Source organism: Oryx dammah, unplaced genomic scaffold, assembly GCF_014754425.2.
Source record: "Oryx dammah isolate SB20612 unplaced genomic scaffold, SCBI_Odam_1.1 HiC_scaffold_5, whole genome shotgun sequence".
NCBI classification, from domain to species: Eukaryota; Metazoa; Chordata; class Mammalia; order Artiodactyla; family Bovidae; genus Oryx; species Oryx dammah.
In genome coordinates this window covers 39,511,890-39,524,056 of record NW_024070189.1, presented here as the reverse complement: position 1 = coordinate 39,524,056, position 12,167 = coordinate 39,511,890, and the positions used below count along the sequence as shown (strand labels likewise).

General features: G+C 40.7%; 1 protein-coding gene across 4 annotated transcripts in view; it reads right to left on the bottom strand.

The window, feature by feature from the left end:
• RNF145 (ring finger protein 145) overlaps positions 1-11,775 on the bottom strand; it is a 63,755-nt gene extending 51,980 nt beyond the window's left edge. The window contains exons 1-3 of one of the 4 annotated variants that reach the window (XM_040239497.1): positions 11,434-11,775; positions 9,473-9,499; positions 5,238-5,440 (exon numbers count right to left, since the gene is read on the bottom strand). In XM_040239497.1, the coding sequence (XP_040095431.1) occupies positions 5,238-5,421 (184 nt within the window). In that variant the 5' untranslated portion in view covers positions 5,422-5,440; positions 9,473-9,499; positions 11,434-11,775. Of the gene's footprint in view, positions 1-5,237; positions 5,441-7,143; positions 7,160-9,472; positions 9,500-11,433 lie in introns of those variants that run through there. The other 3 variants (XM_040239498.1, XM_040239496.1, XM_040239499.1) reach the window with 3 other exon arrangements.
• Positions 11,776-12,167: the final 392 nt, after the last annotated feature.

Genomic DNA, 12,167 nt, shown 5'->3' with positions numbered 1-12,167 from the left:
CCCTTAGAGTGTAGTACAGTAAGTACCATGGTGGAGGTATGAACTGGATACCATGCCATCAAAGAGGAGGACCAATAATGGAGACTGAAGTGGTCAAAAGCAGTGAAAAGTGGAGATAGAGATTTGTAGCCAAAACTATGTGAAACCACCGCAACAACAAAATATGAAAATTAAACACAAATCCTAGGAATATCAACGCTAAAGAAGGAGTCCAAAGATATAGCAAAAGACTCAGAAGGAATGATTAATAATCTAGAAGAATTCAGAAAGATTTTTCAGAAGGAGATCGTGGTTAACAGTTTCACAAACATGGAAAGGTGTGCAAAACAGGGATATAAATGAAGTTTGAGTTTTACCTTTTAGGTCACTAATGATTTTAGTGATAATAGTTACAACAGAACCATTCTCATATGCACTCTTTTCTTTGCAACTGCTACAAGCCCATGCTAGCTCTGGATCTCATTACCTGTTGCCAAAAATCCTAAATGGTCTTCTACCCTCCAGTTTCTCCCCTCCCCAATCCACTATCCTAGCCTATTCAACACTGACTAACCAATCTTAAGATGCAGCTCACCTGCTCTAAATCCCTTACTGACCCACCACCATCTATCAAGTTAAGCACAATATCTAATATTTGCATTCAGGCTTTTCACAAATGGCCCTATTCTCCTTTTCAATATTATCTCTTTTTCTCCTTTATATATCCTACACCCTGCGAACAGTTCTACAATTAACATCTGGATAGTTACTCTCTCTGCTGTCCTCAGACAGGACCCGCACTGGAAAGCTTCTGATTTCAAAGGTACAATTATACTCCATTAACACAATTATTAACACTCTCCACCTTGATTTTTAAGCTCTTAATAACAATTAGAGAATATAAAGGGGGAAAAAAACTCACAACAGTAAAAAAAAAAGAAAAACTTAGGAATGAACCGAAAAATAAAGTCTAAGGGCTATATAAAGAAAACTTTAAAACATTTAAAACTTTAAAACTTTAAAGCATTCCTTAAGCTCTCTCTTCATGCTAACTTAACTTTTAAAAATAAGCAATCTCAGCAAACAGGTCAACAGGGCTGTGTTTGGAAGATCAAATAACTGGAAAGTTCATGTAGAAAACTAACAACAACCACCAAGAAAAAAACTCAGAGAGGGAAATAAAGAAGAGACTAACTCTATCAGACAGTAAAATAAAATCTAAATCCTCAATAATAAGAAATGAATAGCAAAAAAGTTCAGAAATGGAATAAGACACCCTGTCAATGTAGATAAATTCTAAATGCAGCAAAGATTTAAATGCAAAAATGAAACAACAAAAAGAATACAATAAAACATGACATACATCTTTATAAACTTAACAGAGAAGGCTTTTTTAATTGCTTAAAAATCCTAAAGATACATGAAAGAAACAATGATAAATTCAATCACATTAAAAACAAATTTTGAGTGTCAAAAATATCTTTAGCAAAATCAAGAGAACTGAAATTGGAAAAAATTCCAACTCATCACACAGGGCTTATTTCCCTAACGTATATCAAACCCCACCAACTAGTAAGAAAAGGATAACAGTCCCATAGAAAAGTAAGCAAGGGACAAGTACTGACAACCCTCAAAGGAGGAAACTACAAATTTTTTAAACACATGAATAAATTCAATCTTATTCATAAGAGAAACACAAAGTACAACTACATTTAAAAACAACCATTTTCCACCTACATGCCAGGTCATGTTTACTAGTTCAGTCATGTCCGACTCTGCAACCCTTTGGACTATAGCCCACCAGGCTCCTTTGTCCATGGGACTTTTCAGGCAAGAATACTGAGTGGGTTGCCATTTTCCTCATCCAGGGGATCTCTTCCCAACCCAGGGATGAAACCCACGTCTCCTGTGTCTCCTGCATTGCAGGCGGACTCTTTACCTGCTGAACCATCAGAGAAACCCACTGAGCAGCCAAATATTAAAGTTGGATAATACTGTTTTGATAAGGACGTAGGATTTCAGGAAGCATCAACAACTGCTTATGTAGGTACAAAATAGTCTACAGAGAGTAGTATCAATCAATAGTCCCAATGTACGTATACTCTTTAACCCAGGAGAATCACTTCTAATAACTCATCCCATGGCTATCTTTGTACCTGTTGAAATGATAGCTATACAAAACAATTTCGTACAACACTGAATGAAACAGTAGAAGGCAGAAGCTATCTAAAATGTCCTCCATTGAAGTAATTCATAAAATAAATTCAAGACATAAATAAATTCATGTCTTGTATGGTACAGACATACAAGAGTACTATGCCCCTATGAAACAGAACTGGAGGGCTGGGGAAGAAAGAGAGGCCTCAACAGTTCATCAGAATCTTAAGACCTGGCAGATCAGAATGTGTCAGCATGAAAAAACAGTGAATATCTAAAAATAACATGGGTCTATGATACATCATTAAGTTAAAACAAACAAAAGGTTCAAAAGAGTAATGTACTATGTTATCTGTACTAAAAAAGAGGAAAGTTATTTATATTTTTATAATTTATATATCAATATATCTTTATATTTACTTACACATACATAAAATATCTCCAGAATTATGCATAAGAAAATAAAAACAGCTACTTGTTGAGACTCAAAGTGAGAACTCAGTAGATGAGGAACAGAGACAGGAGGAAGGCACTTTTCACTGTATACTTTTTATGCTTTTTGGTTTTTGAACATAAATTACAATTTCTAAAATCCATTTAAGGGTGAAATTCTGTAAATTGGAACATTACATAAACACTACATAATGCTCCGACAGAGAGGTTACTGTTACCAAAAACCTGTTCAAGCTGAAAATATCTACTTGTGCAATCACTGAGCTTACTCTACCATAGCATACAATAAGTGTATTTAAAAAGGCTCAATTGAGTTCCCAAAGCCAGAGAGTACAAACTGCAACTGCACGAGAACCCATACAACTTCTAAAACGAATGTTTTTGTTATTGCTGCTGCTGCTGCTAAGTCGTTTCAGTCGTGTCTGACTCTGTGCAACCCCACAGATGGCAGCCCACCGGGCTCCCCCGTCCCTGGGATTCTCCGGGCAAGAACACTGGAGTGGGTTGCCATTTCCTTCTCCAATGCACGAAAGTAAAAAGTGAAAGTGGAGTCACTCAGTAACGTCTAACTCTTAGTGACCCCATGGACTGCAGCGCACCAGGCTCCTCCATCCATAGTATTTTCTAGGCAAGAGTACTGGAGTGGGTTGCCCTGTTATTAGGTAGCTGTTTTTATAATACATACTTCAATATATTCAGAAATAATGTATGTGGTAAGTACATTTTTAAGACCACAGAACAACTACTTTTGCTGGATTAAGCAAAATATCTAAACGAAGTACCCAATTGTTCTTCCACAATAGACTGGAATTATTTTCCATAAACTGACTAACATACAAACCTTTAACAAAGGGCTGAGAATTAGTATTTTGCAGCATAAAAGAACCTTCTCATTTCAGAGGCTTTCCAAGGTAGTGCCAACTGAGAGAGATAAGTCTACTGTACTCAGATGTTCTGTCTCCAGTGCAGTCTTTTCTACTGTACCATACTCCTTCCCACAATGGCTTACTTGGTAATCTCTCAGAGCTATATGGGGTTCTCAGGGCTAAACTTTGAAACCTAGAAAGTTCTTCTATAGATAAAAAATAAATCTCAAAAAATAAATACATAAATAAAAATCAGAGACAGAGCAACCCTTAACAATTTTATAAAAGATAACCTTCAAAAAAATTTTTTAAAGATATATTTGTTGATAGGCAATTCTAATAACAAAAATATTAATAAAACCACTGCAGCATATCAGTTAAGCCACATCTTGAGTTACTGATGTTAAATGGAATTATACTATTGCTATTATTACATATAAAACAAAAATTAACCTAAATATTAAGAATCATGACTTTTAATCTAGATAGACTTTTTATCTGCTTCCTAATTTTTTAATTTCTGGCTGTACTCCACAGCATGTGGGATCTTCCCAGACCAGGATCAAACCCATGCCTTCTGCAGTGGAAGTACAGTATCTTAACAACTGGACCTCCAGGGAAGTCCCCTGCCTGTATATCTTGACTTTAATTTCTTAAATCTCTTCACATTACTTCTACCACTGATTCAAAAAAAACATATCAATTATATATTTCAAGCATTTTTTTAATAAATATTATGATATAATTTTCCACATTTCATTTAACTGAAATGAATAGTATACCTTCAAATGATATTAATGTTTTGGAAGAATAAAGACATATTGCTTACTTTCTGGATTCCCCTGGTACTACAATGGATAAGAATCTGCCTGCCAAAGCAGGAGACACAGGTTCGATCCCTGGTCTGGGAAGATTCCACATACTGAGGAGCAATTAGCCCATGAGCCACGACTACTGAGCCCAAGCTCTAAGGCCTACAAACGACAACGGCTGAAGGCCCTGTGCCCAGAGCCTGTGGCCCCAACCGGAGAAGCCACTGCTCAGTGCAACTAGAGAAAGTCTGAATGCAGCAGCAAAGACCAAGCGTGACCAAAAATAAGTAAATAATCTAAAAACCCTTACATTCTCAATTACTACCAAAACCCAAATTAATGACAAGTTTAATAGGCCAAAAGTCTGGAAAGGGCTTCCCAGGTGCCGCAGTGGTAAAGAATCCACTGCCAGTGCAGGAGACACAAGAGACACAGGTTTGATCCCTGGGTCGGGAAGATCCCCTGGAGTAGGAAATGGCAACCCAGTCCAGTATTCCTGCCTGGAAAATTCCATGGACAGAGAAGCGTGGCAGGCTACAGTCCATGGGGTCACTAAATGAGTCGGACATGAATGAGCACGGCACAGCAAATGTCTGGAAAGGTTATTTCCCATTGTTTAACTCTACTGTATTAAAATCTAATACATGTTTTTTTTTGTACATATCAATTACATCTAATAAACCAGAAGCAAAAAATAAATTTAAAAAAACAAATGTTTTCTTCTGCTTTCCAGGGTTCAAAATTTATTTCACAGCAAAATAAATCCAACTCTATTTTCTTCTAGCTCTAATAATTCACATGCAATTGTGAGACAAATAAGACTATAAACATGATTCATAGACATTCATCAACAACTGTATCACTGTCACTTCAATGTAAAAGGACATGATTTTATCCAAATTAAAGAGTATACAAAGATATAAATCAGAATACTCACTAAAAGCTTAGGAAACAGGATGTAGACACGTACCTACATAATGCATATTGAGAGCCAAATACTTGTATTGGAAAAGAGGGTTGTTATTGAGGCTACTTCTTTGGATCTGCTGGAAGAAGGAGCTGACATCCCATCTGTACAGGACATCCAACAGCATGATGCTTGGCACCCGCAGGGCCACATTTAACACTGCCTCCAGTTTCTCCTTTGCAGCCATGTTTTTTCTTGGAGCAGACCTAAAATTCAGGAGATACAATATAAAGGAGTAAGTCACCTCAAATAGGTTTTAGATATCCTTTTATCTAATGGAGCACACACTACAAAAACTGTTATAATATAAAAGGCTCCTTAGACACATCTACTACTTCCAGATATTTAGGAAATAAGCTTTCTATTATGTTTTCACATGGACTCTCTTGGGTCTGCTCAACTTTAAGGCTCTGAGGAAATGTTCGGGCCTCAAAATTTGTTTTTTAAAAAGCTTCTAATTCCAAATCTAGGCACTTAACAAAACAGCCTATAAGAATACGGTAGCCTTTGTCCAATTATCTTGAGAAGGAAAATTCATTCCTATAAAATTCCTTGAGAGGTATGCAGCTTTTTTTAAAAAGAGCAAATTTTAAAGTTATTACATGAAAAAGCCTAAGTTATTTAATAAAAATATAATAACTGCACATTGAGTATACAGCATCTCACAGTCTACCCTGTTCTTTATTACTTAAAATCAAAACTGAAGTACTCAATTTACGTGATACAGATACAATGCAAAGAACTCAAGATATAGGTAAAGGCAACATGATTTGCAATACTGTTTCCTTGTATCATTAAAATTAACTTTTATCATATCATTAACTTTTAGGGCTTCCTTGGTGGTCCAGTGGTTAAGAGTCCATCTTGCAATGCAGGGGACACCAGTTCGATCCCTGGTCCAGGAAGATCCCACATGCCATGGGGCAACTAAGCCTGAGCTCTGCAACAACAGAAGCTGTCACAATGAGAACCTATGCACTGCAACTAGAGAAATCGTGCACATAGCAACAAAGACCCAACAGAGCCCAATAAATAAATAAATAAATCTTGAAGGGGGAAAAAAAAAAAAAAAAAAAACCTCTTAGTCTGAAATTCCCACCATCTGCTTTCAAGGTAGGAAAAAGTTCATCAAATTCTTCCCTGTGACACACAGACATGCTGGCACATGGAAGAAGTCAGGCACTGTGAGCCTGCAGCCTCTGTCTTTGCTTAGCTGTTGATTAGCAATGGTGAATGGGGGGCTTTAAAAAAAAAAAACGAAGGAAGGAAACGAAGCATCTGCCAGACAATCTACTATATAAAGGACAACTTAGTGTAATACTGCTTTATATGATAGAGCTGCAAATTAATCCAAGGTATTACAGAAAAAAAGACAGAAGTAAAGTGGTAAAGGATAATTTTAGGAGTAAGGATAATTCTAGATTGTTGGCTCTGACAATATCCTTTTAAGAACTTTGCTGAGAAAGCAAAATACACTTCTAGCTTTGGCAGTAATTTCAGACATTACAGGACAAATGAAAACATTTATTTCCAAAGAAAATTATAGTGACAGATTGCTATGCTATGGTTAAATATTTGTCAGTATTTCCATTTCACCCTCTAATTTTCATAGCTTCCCAGCTCAGATAGTTGGGGGGAAGTGCTGCTCAGTTTGGCACACCATTAACACAAGTTTTTCCATCACTAAACTGATTTATTATATATCATTCCCACTACTCAAATGTTATGTATGTCCTACCAATAATGCAAAATTAACTTTTTTATAAATAAACACTTTAATTCTGATTACTTTAAATGAACAAGACTGCTTTAATAATTTTCGTACATAAGAAATGGAGGGGAGGGATAAACCGGGAGATTGGGACTGACACACTGCTACTTATAAAACAGGTAACTAACATGGACTTACTGCACAGCACAGAGAACTCTATATTCTCAATATTCTAACAGCCTATATGGGGGAAAAAAAATCTAAAAAAAAAAATGAATTTACATATAACTGATTCACGGTGCCGTACACCTGAAACTAACAGATTATAAATCAACTCTATTTCAAGAAAAAAAAATTTTTTAAACAGAGTATTGTCAGAGAATCATAACCAAATAGCTGTGTCCTAAGGGGGGGAAAACAAAGCACTGAAAAATAAAATCTTCAATCAACACTTATTACAAATTATACCATTTAGGAGCCTACATTTCTCAAAGCTCGTGATATTATTAAGAAAAAAATATTCTAGGAAATATTCACATTAACATACTCTCAACAGTGGCCCTGGGGTGATTTTTATTCCCCTCTATCTTTTTCTGTTTGACAAATGTTTCAGTATACTCATATATTACTAGGAAAAGTGTAATATAATGTGCCTAAGCTATCTAGATAACTTAAGGAAATACACAGGAAGTAACTACTTACTGTGGTGGTCAACCTGGTAACTCAGTGCACTCTTGGGAGTTCATTTCAAAGTACACAAATGATAGATTTTTTTTTTTTCTCACAAACCACCAGTCACGTGTAAAAATCACCATGGTCTATACCAAGACAAAAATATCACTGACAGACTTTATTCTGTAATGGAAGAGTAACTATCTTTCCATATTCTATATTCCAATATGAATCAATACTGCTTTTTTAAGTAACAAAAAAGGGGACAATTACTGAGTTAATATTTGTGGTCCATATTCATCTGACTTAGAGCCTTCGTATGTTTTTAATGTTTTCTTGTTTTTAAATGTGCCCAGTTTCACTATTTATTGTAGCTCTTAAAGAGGTAAAGAAAAAACACTACACCAAATAACCAATCCTATGTCAGAAATCAAGATCCGAAATGCTAATGGAGAAAACTCCCTAATTCTTACAAAGGACCATATCTCTAATGCAAAAGAAGGCCATTAGCAGAATGGTATATGCTTCCCCTTAAATTACCACTATTTGACAAACAGACAAGAACAGAACACAAATGGAACAAGAATAAAAAGAAAATCGGGTCCCTAGACCTACTGATAACAGAAGAACATCCAAGACAGACACCTAAACTCTACTGCCTGGATAGAATGAAATATCCCCTTTAACAACAAATATATTGCTTACTAAATGTTTCAATTATTTCTGTATGTGAGTGACATTTCAGTAAGTCTTTGGCAAGCTGGCCATGTATAGGGACGTGGAGGAAACAAATTTAATACACAGAAAGCTGAATCTAAAATGCTACCAACAAGAGCTATGGAAAGAAAAAGGCAGGGGTGGAGGGGGGAACCACTGTGGGCCATTCTTCACAGAAATGCCACATGATAGGGTGTGACCATTACAAATAAATACCATACACTACACTCGAGCTCCACACACTAAACTAACAGCTAAACAAAATGTTGAAATATATTTTATTTGCTGAAACCTGAAATTACTCACATGTGCCAAATCACTCACATCTGCTAAAAGACTAAATTAAAAACATGAAATAAATAAAAATGGAGCCTTCTCTCCTGGGGTGAAGAGACTGCTATACCTCTAAGATGTTTGGTTCAATCCTAATTTACCTTTTTCTAAGATTTGTTAAACAGAGTTAGGGAGCATATTCTAAGTCAGAATAAGCTCAAAATTCTCCCAAAACCAAACAATATCAACTAACCCTCAAAAATAAACAGAAGAGCTAAAGGCAAAGAAAATTCAAAGGCTTAACACTCTATAAAGCCAAATATATAAGATACTCCCTGCCTTGTTCAGTTATGTACATTTTGCCTTCTGTGCATGATTTTTAAATTTCCTCCTTGAAATGTGGAAAGAACCGAGAAAGTAACATTCCAACAAATTGTCTCTGAAAGTAATGAAAACTAAATGTGACTCAAAGATGCCTTACACAGTGAAACAGCTTTATAAAAAAAAAAAAAAAAATCCATCCCTTTCCAGTAACAGAAAAAGAAAGGCTTAACAAAAGCTAACCAAAAACAGGACCACAGGATTTCATTAAATGACATTCCTAGGCTTGGAAGCAGCAAATTGCTACCTAGGAACACAAAAATGTCCTGTACCAGCATAACGCTGCACAATTCATCATTCACTTTTGTGGTTTAGGATACACTGGGGACCTCATTCTACACTTTTCAGAAAATACATTTTAGTTTTGAATATAAAGAAATCAAACAAATCATCAACAATATGAAAAATATAAGTTTTTAACGTCAGAGCTCTTCTCATCAGCTGAAGAATTATGCTAAAAAATAAGAAATGAAAATGTTCTTACCCAAAAAGGGAAGAGAATTCACATCTCCTAGAAAAAACAAAAATAAGAACGCCTTATAACCCGATTTAAAATTATTCAGTACAATATTAGATAACTCCAAAAGTTTTTACACCTTTCCTCCTCGGCATAAGGAGAAAAACAAAAAACTATCATTCATCATCAGTCTCCTTTCTCTGTTCAATCCAATTTGGGGGGAAAAAAAATTCTACCATCAGCTAAAGCCAATCTTAATAAGAAAGACATTTTCTGGCTGTCCGGATGTTAGGATGGGAAGCCCTGAAAATGTTGACGGCAGAGCTAAAGCCTAAAATCGTTAAGTAAACTCAGCCAAAAACTCAGATACCGGGGAGACGAACGCACTTCTTACATAAGCATTGGCACACGTTTTAAATATAGCTGATCCTTCCCACTCCCACTCATTGCTAGCGAACTTTGTGTATGTACAAATAACTACTAGCGATTCTGTGGTTTCTGGTCATCTCCAAATCAGCAAACATCCACTCTGGGAATCCACTCTGAATACAAGGGCCATCTTTCAACTTAAGCAGCCAGACAGAGCAAATAGAAAACTGCTATCTCTGCCATTGGGCGCTCAGCCTGGGTCACGACTGCAGCACCGACAGCTCATCCTTTGGGCAAGAGTCAAGATTCACCAGAACTGCACAGTCCGTATTTTAAAAAATAAGAAGACACACAGTCCCTCTCCTTTCCTTTCAAACTAGTTTCCTGTTTACTGCAGACTGCGATGCAAAGCCATCCATTAATCTTTGATGCCTTCTCACAGCAGGGCCCCCTTCCTCTCTCCCCGCACCGCCTCCCCCGCCCCCCACGCCTGCTGATCTCAGCCGCGTTTGAACTATAGTAACCCCAGCCCAGCTCGCTGCAAAGCAAGCAGCGCAGCAGCAACAGCGGGGCCAATGCCGCCGCGGGGCTAGGGGATTACGTCCACAAAAACTCTGCCAGGAAAGAGGCCCGTGCCAGGGAGCTCCCCTCCCCTCTGGCCAAGGATGCTGGCTCCGCCGCGCCACGCACCAAAAAGATTCTGAAGGAAGACGCGGGCGAAGTTCTTCATCCCTGAACAGAAAGGGGATCTATTCCCAAAGGGCGGGCAAGGGTCTTGGGATCCTTGGTTGAGAAAAGCAAAAGTGGAGAGGGATGCAGGCCTGTCAAACGAGAGTAGCAGCGATGGGAACAAAAAGGAAAGGATGAGGACCGCTCATACTGTGAAAAAAAAAAGGGGGGCTGACAGACATGATATAGTGCAAATGGGTCCCCATTTGAAGAATGACTTGGCAGGCCTTTCTGCACCCCAAAACCACCTCAAACCGAATGAAAGGGGGGAAGCTGAGTTTGGGGCTGCGTAAAGCAAAGAGGAGGAGGGTGAAATAAGCAAGGGAGGGAACCTCGTGAGCCAAGTGGACAAAGACGCAAAAGACCGAAAGTTGGAAGTGGGAACTGGAAGAAAGGAGCTGGAAAGGAGCAGCTGGAAAACCGCAGCTCAGAAGGGGCTTGGAAAAGGCCCTAAATGGGGTCCTGGGAGGCGACGGGGCAGCGCTCAGAGCAAGGGCATCTTAGGAATGCTGGGGAGACGAGGGCTCTCTCCAGGAGGGTGGGGTTGGAGAGGGGCCGGGCAAGGCCCGGGAGCTGGGAAAGGGGGCTCTGAGCGGGGACCCGGGGGGGGAGGACAGAGCCGGAGAAGAGCCGAAGCGGGGGCCAGGAGGGCCGAGGGAGGGGCTGGCGGCTGGGAAGGAGGGGGGGCTGCGGGTGAAGTGGGGACGAGGATGGGAGAAGAGGAAGGAGGAGAACGGGGAAAGGGGCGAAGGGGGAGAAGAGGACGGAGCGGGCGACGGGATGGAGGAAGGGAGTGAAGAGGGACGGGGGAGGGGGAGAAGAGAGGATGCAGGATGCGGGCGAGGGCGCCGGGAGAAGAAGGGGCCGACCCGGGCGGACGGTTCGTTCACCTCAGGCTGCGGCCTCCCTCCCCACGGGGAGGCGCCGCCGGCGGACAGAAGGGCTCCGCAACTCCCCGGCTCTCTAGCTCGCCTGCCCTCCCGCTCTTCTCGGGCGGCGGCAGCAGGGGCCGGGACGGCGCGGCTCACAGCGGCGGCTTCTCCGCGCCGGGCCTTGGATGCTGCGTCTCGGGAGGCGGCGGCAGCGGAGGCGGCAGCAGCCCGACCCGTGCGGTCACCATCGTCCGCGGCGGCAGGCGCTCGCGGGCCGAGCTCCTCAGCAGCCGGCGGCAGCCATGGCCTTCTTCGTTCACTCCTCCCGCCCCCGGCGCTCTGCGGCGGCAGCAGCCAGGCTTCAGTGCTCTGCGCCTGCGCGCGGCGCTGCCAGCCCGGAGCGCCCCTCCCCCGTACGGGCGCGCGTGTGCGCGCCATCGCGCTCACTCGCCATCGCGCTCACTCACAATCGCGCCGCCGGGTGGTACCCGCGCCGCCTCCGGTACACGGGTGGGAGACACACGCCTCCCGCAGCCTACACAGCCAGGCTCCCGCCGCTATGGAGACGCGTGGCATGCCGACATCTGCACGCGCACTGTGACACGCACCATTCTGACACACGTGCGCTCTCACACTCCCCAAACACCAGAAGCCACACGCGCTCACACCCACACTTACCTGCCAGGACCACGTGGGAGAACTGGAGAGGCTGATCCTTAACCCGATGCAACCGCACTAGCAAAGAGGCCAGA